This window comes from Pseudorasbora parva, chromosome 4 (assembly GCF_024679245.1).
Source record: "Pseudorasbora parva isolate DD20220531a chromosome 4, ASM2467924v1, whole genome shotgun sequence".
NCBI classification, from domain to species: Eukaryota; Metazoa; Chordata; class Actinopteri; order Cypriniformes; family Gobionidae; genus Pseudorasbora; species Pseudorasbora parva.
Genome location: NC_090175.1, coordinates 25,399,369 through 25,416,954, shown reverse-complemented (window position 1 = coordinate 25,416,954; position 17,586 = coordinate 25,399,369). Strand labels below are relative to the sequence as shown.

General features: G+C 34.7%; 1 protein-coding gene across 2 annotated transcripts in view; it reads right to left on the bottom strand.

Moving 5' to 3' along the window:
* pibf1 (progesterone immunomodulatory binding factor 1) overlaps positions 1-17,586 on the bottom strand; it is a 54,625-nt gene that overhangs the window by 14,822 nt on the left and 22,217 nt on the right. For both annotated transcript variants that reach the window (XM_067441390.1, XM_067441389.1), the window contains 4 exons: positions 15,489-15,654; positions 8,422-8,572; positions 5,212-5,302; positions 4,989-5,091 (listed from right to left, as the gene is read on the bottom strand). In XM_067441390.1, coding sequence (XP_067297491.1) covers positions 4,989-5,091; positions 5,212-5,302; positions 8,422-8,572; positions 15,489-15,654 — 511 coding nt within the window. The remainder of the gene's footprint in view (positions 1-4,988; positions 5,092-5,211; positions 5,303-8,421; positions 8,573-15,488; positions 15,655-17,586) is intronic.

Sequence of the window (17,586 nt, the reverse complement as noted above, 5' to 3'; positions counted from 1 at the left end):
AATGCTATGCACATTATCACATGTAATATACATTGATGACTGTTCACTAAGCACTATCATAGGCAAGGTATTCTCCCTAAGTAATAAGCCACTGATATGCTTTAAATCACCTACTGAAACAAATGACGTGCTGATGACAAACAGGTCAAAAGTGCAAGGGTTGGACTTTTTAGCAGCTTCTTTATTTTTAAAGCGACATTCATGGAGTTTTACTTAATTTAGAGCGCCTATTAAAATATAGATTCTCCCCTTTGTTTATTGGTTTACACTATAAACCACTGAAGATTTAATGTGTCTATTTTGATTAAAAAAAAAAAAAAAATCATATTAAACCGAAAATAAATGGCTTCAAACTGGTACAGTTTATTAAGGACAGAGTAATAGTTTGCATAATCATTCAAGTCGGTATTTAGCAGAAGCACCTGATTCAATTAGGTCTATAATTTTCCCTGGGCCGGTTGCAAAAACCACTTTGACTAGTCTCGAAAGTAAGTCATCTCATTTTTTTCTTTAAGACTGGTCCTAACTTTTTAAAATCAGTTACATAAAATGGTAGATCAGTCAAATTTGAATTAGAAAAGTAAGACTGATGACATTTTGACTAAATTGCTAGTTGGACAAATTAGTGCTTAAGACACAGTCTTAACATAGTGGCTAAGTTTATGCAACTAGCCCCAGTATCTTCAAACTTGCAAGGAAATAGCTGGCAAACTGGCAAGTTGCAAGGAAATAGCCAGTGGACAGTCCTTTCCAATCTTCCAATCCATCTTATTGAGCTTTGATTTTAAGGGCAGAGGCCAAAAACAGGTGATAACATCTACAATGTAATAGTCGTAGCAATAATAATAATAATAACGTAAATTATTGCTCACTTAATAAGTGAGGACTATTTTTTCCTCTTACAAACAGGCAACAACTCTAATCTTTACCACAGGTCAGTAGAGGATTGACGGATGTAAAACATGAAGTTGGACTTTCCAAAGCTCTATTTTAGAGGAAAGCTGATCCTTGAATGTTTCTGTTACAGTCTGTAGTACTTTCTGCTATTTTTGAGACCACATTATTGACCTCGTGAACTAGCAAAAATGCTACTGAAGTTACTGAATATCTGTAAAAGCAAACATAATGTAATGATTTAAAAAGAGAACTTAAAAACAGAAAACAGACATTGTGCCAAGTAAAATATAAACACTGGTTCAAACATATTTCATAATGTTTTTCATTATAATAGGGAGATTTTTCTCTCGCCATTTTACGCAAACGCAGTTGATTGTCATTTTGTTTGAGTTCTGACCCTGAGCTTAAAGACAAATGCAAATAGAACAGATCTCAGCCGAAACATAAATCTAAAAGGCAGTTAGGCCTAGAACTTTGTGTAAATTCTGTTACCATTTACTCACTCTCATGTTGTTCTTGAATGCATTTTTGCATGGAATACAAAATTATGCAATTTGCAATGCAATTCCGATGAATGGGGAATGAGCCTTTTAAAGCTTTAAAAAAGATGCAAAAGACCATAAAGCAATATTTCACAATATGTTAGTGTGATAAATTTAAGGTCATGTCACCAATAATCAGAGATTGAGCCAGTGAGCTGTTAACCACTGTGAATGGATCATTGAGTAATCAGATAAGTCATATCCATGAACTAAATGAACAATGGCTGAAATTATCCAACCTAAAATAAACATACTTCACAATTCAGACTTCTCTCTCTACTCCTACAGACTAATTCTCTCATGAATACACCACAGAAAACTAGGTGAATGTACCCCTTTTTCTGATACTTTTATTGTGTTTTTGCATCTTTTAGCATCAGTTCCCATTCATTCAAGCATTCCTGTACTGATTTAAATGAAAAAAAAAAGTAATGTGGCAAGCAGGACGGGGCCGAGAGCAGCCAAATGTCCGCTGGCTCGATTGCTAATGAATGTCACCTGCATGCTGCACCAGCCTCAAGTCTCACGGAGGAGCTCCAGAGGGATAAAAGGTGAACTGACAACAATGAAGAATGAGAGAGGACAGGCATGATGGGACTTTATGTTGTTGTTTTGTGTTAATTTAAGCAGCAGTCGTCTGTGAGGGGCTGCCACTTTAACTTTCATTTGGTTGTGTGTTTATTTTTGGATTTAAGTTTTATGTTAAATGCTTGCAGGTTCCCGCCTCCTTCAATGAACTACAAACCTTGCTACATTTAAGATTTCTCTTTTTGTTTTACATGGGTTCTAAACAGCATGAGCTAGGTGTATGCACCTGGTGCTGGATTAGGTTTGCCCATGCTTTTTACTGAGCACATTGAAAAACACTGTGTCACAAGAGCAAACTATTATCTATACCAACATGAACAAAAGCAATGTTATACTGTGGTTTTACAGATCAAGCTTTTGATTTTGCACATCTTAATATCGGATATAATGTGTTCTCAGAGTAAGTCAAATCCCAAATCCCAGTCTTTGTTGTTCACACACTTAATCGATATAAGTGAGCATGTAGTCCATTGTAGCATGTAGAACAGGCTGTGTCTGTTCCCCAAATAATGAGGTCTAATAATACATTTACTGCAGGATCTATAACGAATCTGATTAGGTTTAAACCAGAAAAACACAAAATAAGTGAGCAAAAACTATTTATAAAGCTTGGGCTCCTGAACATTATATTGCTCACACCTAAAGTATATACTGTAAATGAATTGATCACAGATAATCGTATTGATGTACTCTTCCTAACTAAAACCTAGCTTAAAATACATGATTATATCGTTTTTAAAGAGTGTACTCCACCTGGCTACTGTTATACACCTGTCTGAATGGTCCAAATTCCTTATAAAATTAATGAATTCCCTTTAAGCTAAATTGACCTGTTCACCTTACACAATCATCATCCATTAAAACTTAACTAGTGAAAAGCTGGTTTGCTTTATCCAGCTAAAAAACCTAGTTTAAAAAAATAAATAAAAAAAAACCTAGCAAGCGGACGGTGTTCTGTTCAGTCTGCATTTCACATAGCTCAATGGGTGATGGCTTGTGCTCTTCAGAAACAATGACAGATTTTAAAAGCAAAGCATAAACTGGAATGAATAATTCACTGAAAACAAAACACAAGTCTCTATTCTCTCTGATATCTCTGACGATGTAATCAGCCTGGATTTCTAAATTAATCTTAACTGTGTGAAGTAAATTACACTAATGACACATTTTGACATTCTTCAGTAAATTATTTGGATTAAATTATTTTAATGCGTAAAGTATTTTGAATTGGCATGCATTAATGTATGCATAAATATACAATCACCTAAATGATTATTAGGAACACCGGTTCAATTTCTCATGGATGCAATTATCTAATCAACCAATCCCATGGCAGTTGCTTCAATGCATTTAGGGGTGTGGTCTTGGTCAAGACAATCTCCTGGACTCCAAACTAAATGTCAGAATGGGAAAGAAAGGTGATTTAAGCAATTTTGAGCGTGGCATGGTTGTTGGTGCCAGACGGGCCAGTCAGAGTATTTCACAATCTGCTCAGTTACTGGGATTTTCACGCACAACCATTTCTAGGGTTTACAAAGAACATAACTGACACCGAGTCGCGGAACATGTTGCCGTGTGTTGTGACTGACAGATTAATCGAGCAGATACTGATGTAATTGTAACACAAAATCCTAAATAGCATCATTTTGTGACATTTCAAATAAAAAATTAAACGCATTAAAGTCAGTAATATTTTTTTCAAATGTGTTTGCGTCAGGTCTGTATTTGATTGGCATGTGCCACTGAATGTTTTGTAATACATCACAAACTGCCCATTCTAGGAAAGCCACAAAATAATTGTAGCGAATTAGCCAATAAATAAAATTATTTTTTAACTATGCATATGTTACATAATCTTCATTACACTCAGCTAGACAGCTGCAGGTGTCACTACTGGAGGTGCCACAACATGAAGAAAAATATAGCATAAAGGCCAACTGGAATGTGCCAGTGGATAGTGGCATGTGTCACTAAAATGTGTGATGTACCAATAGATTGCGTCATGTGCCACTTGCATAACGATTTTCTTTACGCTGTCAAACATATGATTTATTACATCACTGAGTTAATGTGTACAACATTGTACATAATTCGATACAATTATGTTTGAAATATTAAAGCCACAGATGAGAATCTTGTGTTGGCCAGTGTTACACTCACTTACACTGAAAACTACTGCCACATGTCTGTGCAGCCTCATGGAAAAATAAAGGTTTATAGTAACAGACACGACTGTTAATACATTATTTGTAGTGTTAACCCCTAATAATGGCTCCTCCATACCACTCACCCAAGTACCGCACTGTTTGTGAATGCCAGGGAAGACCCTGAGTGAAAGTTATGATGGTAAAGGTCATTCAAGAGCCAGCTGAGACCATGAGGTGATTGTCATTAACTTTTGTGGAGACCAGAACAAAAAATGCATTAACTGAATCAGTAAAACTGTGATATTGAACTAATATTTCCATATCATGAGTCTAATCCTGCAGGTCATTAGATATGGCAGAGGAGAATTTGGAGGCATGGTGGTGTCTAAAGATAAGGACAGCTGTTGAAGTTTAAAGAGGAGGTCTGGATAACAAAAGGTATTTAACTAAAGTAACTTGAAGAAAAAAAATTCATAGCATAACTTATTTTGAGATGATTATATAGCTCTAATGGGAAAGTTAAACAAACTGTTAGGGGTTAACAGTAGTGACCGACGACAGATTATTTTTGTGTCTTTCCGAGAATGGCCAGTTGGAAATGTATTACAAAACATTCAGTTGTTCCTTGACTCGGTGTCAGTCAAGTGTCATGTCAGTGTCAGTGTGTCACAATAATGTCTATTCGAATTGTTTAATGCACAGCTATCCGTCACCCCTTACATATATATACACACATTTTTACTCCCACCCATCCAAGTTCTGTATGTGTAAATGTGTGTCTATGCATTCTTGTCAAAAGAGTGAAATGCAGCACCTCTTCAGAGATCTTGCTGCTGTGCGCAGTCTGTCTTTCCAGGTCTCTTCTAAGCAGCGTATTCTGTTTCTCCAGCTGCAGAACCCTGCGTGCCAAATGAACACTACACACACACACACACATTCAGAAACCTATGATTAGAGTCATGCAGACATAAAAACAGTCAGTAAACACAGAGATGAGCTTCTGGTTTTCAAAGACGAGTGACCTCCTCAAACTTCACCTTTGCTTCAGTCTTCTCTTGGCAGTTGTTGGAATGTTTGCACCATAACCATATGAAAATAGCACCCTCTCTGCTTCATCTTCATTTTCAACTACAAAAAAGGAGGGAAAAAAGTATGTTAAAGAGCAAGCATGTTTAGACCACCCAACTAGCATCATGCCAGAAGGGAGAGCACTTATAGGACTATAAACAGTTTTCTGTCTTCTTACAATACATACTGTATAGGGAAGTTTATGTAGACATGAAAAACGGTAAAGTACTGTTTAAAGAGATAAAGGTGAGAATAAAGTATATAGACTCAAGACTTTTTTAAAATAAAATAAATTATTTTAAATAATCAATTGAACAAGAAAATAAAGGTTAATAACAAACAAGAATATCCAAGATAAAGAAAAATCTTAAGCCAAGTTCCTAGAAAAGTTCTTAGAAATGTTGGTTTCGAAAAACTTTTACAAAATGTATTTGTGCTATAACCATCAGGCAAACATAATTGTTTCCTTACACAATGAATATGTGTCTTAATTTGTATCTTCCCAAAAAGTTGTAAAATATATTTTTCAAGGTAAACAGTTGTAAAAGTTGTAAAATGTGTATTTACACCATAAACAAAAAAATGATATACGGTATAGTGTATATATATATATATATATATATATATATATATATATATATATATATATAGCAATATGCCTTTTCTGGATATTGGTTGAACCACATTAAATAATAATAATAATAATAACAATAATAATAATAATAATTTTAAGAAACTACTTTTAATAAAATAACAATAATAAATATAGCTCCAAGCAGTGAACGCAGACATGCACACATACAGTACCATGGTGGGTGGGAGTAAAAAAGTTAAAAATATTTATAGTAAAAAAATATTTGAGTGTGATTCAGCAATTTAGAAGTTCAGATGAGAATGTACAAAACACACATTTCTAATCCAAGAAGAAGGAGGCGGCCTGGGTATGTCTCGGTGTTGTTGCTTTTAACAGCGTGCCACTAGTTGACTTACATTCAACTTGCTGAAGAGGAGAGTTTCCAAAGCAAGAATGAGTATGCAAAAGCATTACTTAGCATTTTAAAATATTAGCATGCCAAACTAACTTAACTGCTAATGTAGCTTATGGTTAACCTGATAGTTGAAGAGCCACATTAGAAAGAATGACAACTGGTTAACATGTTAACCAATTAGCATGCAAAGCTAACTAAAATATGACAACAAACACAGGCACGTTAATTTCTTAGGGGTATTTCTTGGGAACGGTCGTCGATTCTGTGGCTCGGTCCAAAAATCATCTGATCAGATTTTGGACAAAATTTGTAGAAGTAGTAACGGAAAAACTATTTTTATTTGCTTTTAAAAACTGGGCCAATAAGAGAACAACATCAAAGTGATAAGGAACTGCATCTGGTATCAAGCGACATTCTTTGCACTGCTCATTCTTTTTAAAGTTTGATTTATACAGTTTTGATGATGTTAAAAACCTGTTGGTAACTTAATGGAGGTAAAAACCTGTTGTAATTAAATAAATTATTTTAAATAATCAATTGAACAAGAAAATAAAGGTTAATAACAAACAAGAATATCCAAGATAAAGAAAAATCTTAAGCCAAGTTCCTAGAAAAGTTCTTAGAAATGTTGGTTTCGAAAAACTTTTACAAAATGTATTTGTGCTATAACCATCAGGCAAACATAATTGTTTCCTTACACAATGAATATGTGTCTTAATTTGTATCTTCCCAAAAAGTTGTAAAATATATTTTTCAAGGTAAACAGTTGTAAAAGTTGTAAAATGTGTATTTACACCATAAACAAAAAAATGATATACGGTATAGTGTATATATATATATATATATATATATATATATATATATATATATATATATATATATATATATATATATATATATATAGCAATATGCCTTTTCTGGATATTGGTTGAACCACATTAAATAATAATAATAATAATAACAATAATAATAATAATAATTTTAAGAAACTACTTTTAATAAAATAACAATAATAAATATAGCTCCAAGCAGTGAACGCAGACACGCACACATACAGTACCATGGTGGGTGGGAGTAAAAAAGTTAAAAATATTTATAGTAAAAAAATATTTGAGTGTGATTCAGCAATTTAGAAGTTCAGATGAGAATGTACAAAACACACATTTCTAATCCAAGAAGAAGGAGGCGGCCTGGGTATGTCTCGGTGTTGTTGCTTTTAACAGCGTGCCACTAGTTGACTTACATTCAACTTGCTGAAGAGGAGAGTTTCCAAAGCAAGAATGAGTATGCAAAAGCATTACTTAGCATTTTAAAATATTAGCATGCCAAACTAACTTAACTGCTAATGTAGCTTATGGTTAACCTGATAGTTGAAGAGCCACATTAGAAAGAATGACAACTGGTTAACATGTTAACCAATTAGCATGCAAAGCTAACTAAAATATGACAACAAACACAGGCACGTTAATTTCTTAGGGGTATTTCTTGGGAACGGTCGTCGATTCTGTGGCTCGGTCCAAAAATCATCTGATCAGATTTTGGACAAAATTTGTAGAAGTAGTAACGGAAAAACTATTTTTATTTGCTTTTAAAAACTGGGCCAATAAGAGAACAACATCAAAGTGATAAGGAACTGCATCTGGTATCAAGCGACATTCTTTGCACTGCTCATTCTTTTTAAAGTTTGATTTATACAGTTTTGATGATGTTAAAAACCTGTTGGTAACTTAATGGAGGTAAAAACCTGTTGTTAACCTGAGGGATTTTAAAACCTGGCTAGGCCAGCCTTTTGCATCACCTCAGCTCAGTGTCAGCATATTCACTTATGTTTAGAAGAGGGTTGTTTAAGGACAAGGCCCTAAGGCCATTTTTTCAAACCATCATCAGGTCTGATGTAGTATGGCATTTTGAACATGCAAAACCAGTGGAAAAACAGACCTGCATGTTTTAAATTTTTTTAAACTATTAATACATTGCTTACATGTGTTTTTTGCAGCAGAGCTGCTTCTCAAGTAGTCATAAAACACATTTTACCAGAGCTTTGGCATCTTTAAATATACAGAAATAAGACCCTCATGGAAAATTTGGCCTCACAGACCATTTAATTTCAGTGTGTAACCTTGCTGATGTTGTGCTCTTATCTTATCTTTGGTCTTTAATTGCAACAACTGAACCAGTCTCCTTTCTTACTCTCTGCAGCCTGCATGGTAACATCGTCCAGCTCCTTTTCCAACCGCTCGTATGTCTCCAGTCGTGCTTGCCGTTCAGAATTCTGGGCTTGCAGTTCTGTGATGCGTTTGTCTGATGATGTCTGAAGCCCGTAAAACTCTTTTGTTAGAACCTGCATTAACAGATCAAGAGAAGTACAAAGATATAACGACAGAACTTGAGTAACAAGGGTGGTGTCATATCATGTTCAAATAACCTTTATGATGCTGACAAATATGTACAATCTTTATTTTATGAGGCTGGTATGGGTTCCAACCCTGGTCTGGTGTCTGAATGTGTGGAGAGTCAGTTTGGAGCTCATTACAAGAATTATATAGTCAATATATGACATTGGAACAATTACTAAAATTATCATTTACCCTTATGTTGTTCTAAAGAACATTCTTCTCTCTGTGGAACACAGAAGGAGAAATTGTGAAGAACGGACTGGACTTTGAATTGGGATCAACAATGCTGAGCATCAAAATGAAGAAGAAGCACCACTAAAGTAGTCCATATGACTTGTTAAAGGGTTAGTTTTCCTCAAAAATTCTGCCATTATTTACTCACCCTCATGTCGTTCCAAACCCATGAGACTTCCGTTCATCTTCAGAACACAAATTATGAAATCTGATTGTTTTCTGTCCCTCCATTGACAGCTATGCAACTGACATGTTGATGCTTCAAAAAAGTTCATAAAGAGATTGTAAAGATAATCAATATGAATTTACCAGTTTAATCCAAATTTTCTGAAGAGACTAGATCGTTTTATATGATAAACAGATTGAATTTAGGCTTTTATTCACATAAACATTCATCAACTCACACATCAGTTGTGGTTAACCAACGGAAGCTCAAGCATGTTTGCTTTACATGCAAGAACAAAATGAGGTTCATTTTCGTGTGTTACATAGCACGTTTGAGCTTCCACAATAGGTTTGTTCTTAAGCATCAAGCTGGTATGGTTGAGCTTCTGTTTATGTTCTCTGATTAATGGTGATGCATGAATAAAAGCCTAAATTCAACCAATTCATCATATAAAGTGATTGAGTCTCATCAGACAATTTTGGACTAAACCGCTCAATTCATATGGTATTCATATTCATTAGATTTGCGATCGATTTATGAACTTTATGAAGTGTCAAAGTTTGTTGCATAGCTGTCAATGGAAGGACAGAAAATATTTAATCAAAAATATATTAATTTGTGTTCTGAAGATGAACGAAACCTTACGGATTTGGAAAGACACGAGGTTGAGTAATTCATGTTCGAGTCCAAGTTCTAGTTCCGACTCGAGTCCTTTCCCGATCTCACCCCATTCCTGTCCTCTCTCTGTAACATAACTGATAACTGCATTATCAGAATAAAAGGCAACCCACAAAAACATATATATAGTCCTTCTAAAAAAAATAGCATTTTGTGATAAAGTTCATTATTTTCCATAATGTAATGATAAAAAACTTAACTTTCATATATTTTAGATTCATTGCACACCAACTGAAATATTTCAGGTCTTTTATTGTTTTGATACTGATGATTTTGACATACAGCTCATGAAAACCCAAAATTCTTATCTCAAAAAAATAGCATATTTTATCTGACCAATAAAAGAAAAGTGTTTTTAATACAAAAAAGTCAACCTTCAAATAATTATGTTCAGTTATGCACTCAATACTTGGTCGGGAATCCTTTTGCAGAAATTACTTCAATGCGGCGTGGCATGGAGGCGATCAGCCTGTGGCACTGCCGAGGTGTTATGGAGGACCAGGATGCTTCGATAGCGGCCTTAAGCTCATCCAGAGTGTTGGGTCTTGCGTCTCTCAACTTTCTCTTCACAATATCCCACAGATTCTCTAAGGGGTTCAGGTCAGGAAAGTTGGCAGGCCAATTGAGCACAGTAATACCATGGTCAGTAAACCATTTACCAGTGGTTTTGGCACTGTGAGCAGGTGCCAGGTCATGCTGAAAAACCAAATCTTCATCTCCATAAAGCTTTTCAGATGATGGAAGCATGAAGTGCTCCAAAATCTCCTGATAGCTAGCTGCATTGACCCTGCCCTTGATAAAACACAGTGGACCAACACCAGCAGCTGACATGGCACCCCAGACCATCACTGACTGTGGGTACTTGACACTGGACTTCAGGCATTTTGGCATTTCCTTCTCCCCAGTCTTCCTCCAGACTCTGGCACCTTGATTTCCGAATGACATGCAAAATTTGCTTTCATCCGAAAAAAAGTACTTTGGACCACTGAGCAACAGTCCAGTGCTGCTTCTCTGTAGCCCAAAAGTGTCTTGTCCTGGGGAATGCGGCACCTGTAGCCCATTTCCTGCACACGCCTGTGCACGGTGGCTTTGGATGTTTCTACTTCAGACTCAATCCACTGCTTCCGCAGGTCCCCCAAGGTCTGGAATCGGTCCTTCTCCACAATCTTCCTCAGGGTCCGGTCACCTCTTCTCGTTGTGCAGCGTTTTTGCCACACTTTTCCTTCCCACAGAGGTGCCTTGATACAGCACTCTGGGAACAGCCTATTCGTTCAGAAATGTCTTTCTGTGTCTTAACCCTCTCGCTTGAGGGTGTCAATGATGGCCTTCTGGACAGCAGTCAGGTCGGCAGTCTTACCCATGATTGCGGTTTTGAGTAATGAACCAGGCTGGGAGTTTTTAAAAGCCTCAGGAATCTTTTGCAGGTGTTTAGAGTTAATTAGTTGATTCAGATGATTAGGTTAATATCTCGTTTAGAGAAACTTTTCATGATATGCACATTTTTTAGGAATTTGGGGTTTTCATGAGCTGTGTGCAAAAATCATCAGTATTAAAACAATAAAAGACCTGAAATATTTCAGTTGGTGTGCAATGAATCTAAAATATATGAAAGTTTAATTTTTATCATTACATTATGGAAAATAATGAACTTTATCACAATATGCTAATTTTTTGAGAAGGACCTGTATATATATATATATATATATATATATATATATATATATATATATATATATATATATATATATATATATATATATATATATATATATATATATATATATATATATATATATATATACACACACACACACTCAACTAAGGGCACGCGAATGAAATGTTTAACCGGCAAGGCACGGACTGTCCAATGCATGCACTGTTTTGCATTGAGTGCGCGCTCTAAACGTCTCTCAAACACACGTGATTACTGGACAGTCTCACTGCACTAATAGGCCTACTGTCAAATACACACAAGGTTAACATATTTAAACACAGTCGGTTAACTCATGTCTAACGTGAAAGTAAAATTGCGTGCGTCTAAATATGAGATGTGAGCAGCTCTTCAATTGACAGCAGCAGCCTAGTGAACGCGTGTCCTTAAAGGGACAGTTCACCTCTAAAATGATGTTAATTTAAAAAAAGACCTTTAATACAGTAGCTTTTAATAAATGTTGTATATTGAAGACTATGTAGTTTTAATTTAAGCCTACATTTATTCATTCAATTTCATACTTAAATGCTACTGCTACATCTCTGAGCTGCCACTGTAAATCTTTATATATATTTATTTTATATTATACAATACACTGGGAATGTGTACAAGGTTTTTTTAGGTAAAGTTTTAAGTTTAAAGTAAGGGTCTTTAAGTCTTTTAAGTAAAATAAAGAAAGAGTGTTGCAATACATTTACTCCTTAACCTTTTTCTGTTCCTGTCACCTAAGAATAGAATAGCAAAAAATAATAATAATAATAACTGAACCGAACCGAAAAACCGTGGTTAAAAACCGAGGTATGTATTGAACCGTGGACTAACTGTATTGTTGCATACCTAGTGAACACGCATCTCTTAAAGGGGAGCACGCATCTCTTAAACTATATTCTTACTCGTGTAATATGGACCTTCTATGGTACTGGGGTGCTCACCGCTCCGCATGACAGCTTTCACATGACCAATTTTTCATACGAACTGTGCCCTGTTCTGAATTAAACTGCCAGAGTAAAAACTCCCTTTATTTATATTCTAAAAATGAGAGAAATCACTGCTTATTCTGAAATTTTTAAGCTTAGACTTAAGAAACACGAACAAGTTCTTTGAAAAGCATCTGTGACCTTTGATACATGTCTAATCTTCATGCTCTGAGTATGGTTTCACTAATAATAAATGTACATTTGCATAAAGCATTCATATTTGTCCATACCCATGTTGATTAGAGTATTAAAAACTTAAAAACATATTAATTTAAGGTACATTTAGAACTGATAAAAATGTGCAATTAAATTACAAAATTTATGGCGAGTTAATTCATGACAATATACGCTTAATCGCATTTAAATATTTAAATCGATTGACAGCCCTAATATATATATATATATATATTAGTATACAATATGGATATAGAATACAATATGGATATAAATTACCAAAGATTATTTTAAATGGATTAATAAATTATTTGTGTTTTTTTTTAAAGAATAACTGAATTAGATGACAACAAAGGTAATCTTTATGTCATTTTAATCAATTTTTTTATGTTAAAAATTATTTTGACACTTAAATATCCAATATTGACTAATACTGAAAAATAGTTGTATAACTTAAGAAGAGCTGGAACATCAGTCATATGGACGTCTGTTATGGTACATTTATGATACTTTTATGCAGGTTTTCTGTTATTTTCAACTTGACAGGCACCCCATATCCCATTTATTTCACATTACAGTAAAGTGTGGTCAGTGAATTACCTTTTCGCATTCCTTGGAAAAATGAAATTCATGCTGGTTACAAATGACATTAATGTGCTGTAAATGATGACAGAATATTCCTTTAAGCCGGAATTACCAGCTTGAACTATTAAGCAATTAACAGGTTTCAACTTGCAGTGAGGCTAAAAGGAATTCGCTTTGTTCAGGTTTCATGTGCACGACATCTTTGCCATATGGATTAAGGTTGTATTAGTTAACATTAGTTAATGCATTAGTTAACATGAACTAACCATGAATAACAACTCTTTTCAGCATTAGTTAATCTTAACTGCATATATTAATGCATCTATTCACATTAACATCGCAATTAGTTAACTTGAACTAACCACGGACAATGCCTGAAGCTTAACTGTTTTTGTAAAGATGTTTTACTGTACATATTTACATTAGTTTACATAGCAGTTTTTTGAGAACCTTATTATCAAGTGTACAGTATTCCAACATTAACGGATGTGTTAACATTTGTAGGTTCATTACAAATCTATAAATAATAATAAATGTTTTGTCAATGGAAAGTCATGTTAATAAATAGTCTACAAATGTCAGTAACACATCAGGTAATGGTGAAATAGTGTACACTTTACAAAAAGGTTTCTAAAAAAACATTAATAAATGCTTTGTTAATGGTAAGTCATGTTAATAAAGAGTCTACAAATGTTAGTAACACATTGGTTAATGATAAGATATTGTACTCTTTACAATAAGGTTCACATATTTCGTTAATAAATGCTTTGTTAATGGTAAGTCATGTTAATAAAAGTCTAAAAATGTTAGTAACACATCAGGTAATGTTGAAATAGTGTACACTTTACAATAAAGGTCACAAAACGTAAGTAATGATAGTAAAGTGTGTATAATCATGAACAACCTGTCCGTTGATGTACAGATGGCTTCCACTGTAGAATTATGTTTACCAACAGCCCAAATCAATGGCTTATTATATAGCGTTGATAAGGTGCACAAAAGCATTTTTACCTTTAGAGTCAGATTGTGAGTTAGAAATGTTCATCCTAAGTGTGTGTCAACTGCTATGTAAACTAATGTAAATATGTACAGTAAAATAACCATTCAAAAACAGTAAATCTACAGGTATAGTGCATGTTTAGTTAATGTTAACTAATGTATTAATGTTAACTAATTACGCTGTTAATGTAAACAGTTGCATTAATATATGTGTGACTTATATGTGTGAATTATCTAATGCTCAAAAAAAGGTGTTGTTCAATGTTAGTTTATGTTAACTAACCTCCCTGTTATGTGAATAGATGTGTTAATATATGTAAATTAAGATTAACTAATGCTGAAAAGAAGTGTCGTTCATGGTTCGTTCATGTTAACTAATGCATTAATTAATTGTTGCTGTTAATGTTAATAGATGCATTAATATATGTGTGTTAACGTTAAAGGGTTAGTTTACCCAAAAATGAAATTTCTTTCATTAATGACTCACCCCAATGTCGTTCCACACCCGTAAGACCTCCGTTCATCCTCGGAACACAGTTTAAGATATTTCAGATAGTCAGAGGGCTTTCTGTCCTTTGAATGTAAGTGTATGCCCGCTTGCTGTCCACGTCCAGAAGGTAATAAAAACATCAAAGTAGTCCATGTGACATCAGTTGGTTAGTTAGACTCTTTTGAAGTGTCGACAATACATTTTGTCCCAAAAATAACAAAAAATACAACTTTCTTCAGCATTATCTTCCGTGTTCCTAAAAAAGATTCTAATGTCATCATGTTTCGGATCGCGTGCCAAACTGCTGAAATCACGTGACATTGGCGATACAAATCACGAATCAATCTGCTGATTCATGACCGTTTAAATCTTTATTTGAGGTTTGAAAACAAACGCGGAAGACAAGACAATGCTGAATAAAGTCGTATTTTTTGTTATTTTTGGACCAAAATGTATTGTCGACACTTCAAAAGAGTCTAACTAACCAACTGATGTCACATATGGACAACTTTGATGATGTTTTCATTACCTTCTGGACGTGGACAGCAAGTGGGCATTCACTTACATTCAAAGGACAGAAAGCCCTCTGACTATTTAAAATATCTTAAACTGTGTTCCGAGGATGAACGGAGGTCTTACGGGTGTGGAACGACATTGGGGTGAGTCATTAATGAAAGAAATTTTTGGGTGAACTAACCCTTTAACAAATATTACCTAATGCTGAAAAGAAGTGTTGTTCATGGTTAGTTCATATTAACTAATGCATTAACTAATGTTAACTAATACAATCTTATTGTAAAATGTTACAGATTTGACCAAAATGAAACATTATTTCATAGAGCCTTGCCTCCAGTTTTTTTTGGTGTTTCTCACACTCAATTTGGCAAAGGCTGAGGTTCCTGACTGTCTCCTCCTGGACCATCTGGGAACGCTCCAACTCAAAATTTTTGAGCTTCACCTGGTTAAGTAGTTCTGCTATTCTGCTGTCTGAACCAAGCTGCAGCTGCCTGAACCTGGACACAAGCACAAACAGAGGATATAAGTACATCAGCCTTCACTCATTCTATACTGTCCATCAGTGAAAACAGATACAGCAATGAGTCTGCAAAATGATCCCATGCAAAGTAATTTTGAAATCAAAATGACATAATTCAAAATGTTCAGTAAGATTTTTTGCTTTAAGAATTAAGTTGCAGCATTCATTTGATAAAAAATATAGTAAAAACAGTAATCTTGTGAAATATTATTGTGTAATTTATTTCTGTGATGGTAAACCTGAATTTTCAGCATCATTACCCATATCTCTACACTCTCAGAAAAAAGGTACAGTTCTGTCACTGGGGTGGTACCCTAAGGTACAAAAGTGAAAAGGTACATCTTTGTACCTTACTCACCCCTAAATGGTACATATTAGTACCTTAAAAGGTACATAGCAGTACTTTAAGAGTGCAAATTAGTACCTTAAAGGTACATAGTAGAACCTTAAAGGTACATATTAGTACCTTTTCGGTTTTGTACCTTAGGGCAGGGGTTTTCAAACTGGGGTCTGGGGACCCCCAGGGGTCCTCCAGAAGGTTCTAAGGGGTCCCCAGAAAATTTCAGAGAATAAAAAGACAAAGCCAAAATGTATAAAGTCTACTGTAACTCTTTTATTTCTAAATATTTCTCTCCTTTCTTGCTGCACTTTCTAGAATTGTATATGTTTGCGTCTTATCTTTAGCGAGTTTTTCTCACTAGTCTCCTTTGTTTTGCTTACTGGGGTTGTAAGGCAGTATTCTTAAGTGAGCTGCTTACATACATTTATTGTAAAAGTTGCTTACACAAATTATTTTTTAATTGAAAATTGTTCTTCTTTGGGTTTATACATCCAACAATAAATATAGCCAGTTTAAGTTGGGACACTATATGTTGTATTTATAATGTCACACTAACTATTTATCTAATACATTTTCTAACATAAAAAAAGGATTTCAGAAAGGGGGTCCCTCATAAAAGTTCATCCTATTTGGGGGTCCCTGGCATCATAAAGTTTGAAAACCCCTGCCTTAGGGTACCGCCCCAGTGATAGAAATGTACCTTTTTTTCTGACAGTGTAGTGTCACACGATCCTTCAGAAAGCCTTCTAATATACTGATTTGCTGCTCAAGAAACATTTATTTTTATTATTAGTGTTAAAAGCAAAAATAAATTTAAATTTATATGGAAACGCGATCCTCTTTCTCCAGGATTCTTTGATGAGTAAAAAGAAAAATGCATTTCTTTGAAATAGTCTTTATTGCCACACATAATGATATTTAAACAAAATGGGAGATATATGAAAAATATCAAATGTGTATAATCTCTGCTGCAGCTCACCTAAGGCTAAGCTAAGCGTTTGCTAAATTAGGCGATGTCAAACTTAGATGCCATTCGCCTCTGACGTGCCAAGTGTATTTCCTAGGGCAGAAAGTCACCGAAATCAAAAAGAAATCTTAAAATCTCAACATGCCCAAACAGATTAAGTATCTGTTTGCATCCTTCAACATTTACAGCTAGGTCTCTGAAGGATTAAACCATTTTTCCTGAATGTCAGAGAGCTCCAGGGGGTTTTGGTTGAAACCATAACCACACCTATGGAGGGGCTAAACTGGCAGGTCAAGATTTTTCTTTTGTTTGTGCATTGTGCGTTGCCACTAACATTCAGTCTAATGCAGGCAGTTTTGTAAAGAATACAAAAGAAATGTCATCATCGTGGTGACCAACACCTATAGAAATAATTGTGACAAATTGTATGTAATTGGACCACTCCTATCCTACATTATGGAGTAAGGCTGGATATTGTTCAGCTATTTATTGGCTTAAAGTATATTAGAGTTGTTTATTTACATAAAATCAAGGGGAAAAAAGGATGGGTGAGGAGGCTGTCAAAATACTATGTTATAAGGAGTGGCTGTGTAATTCATATG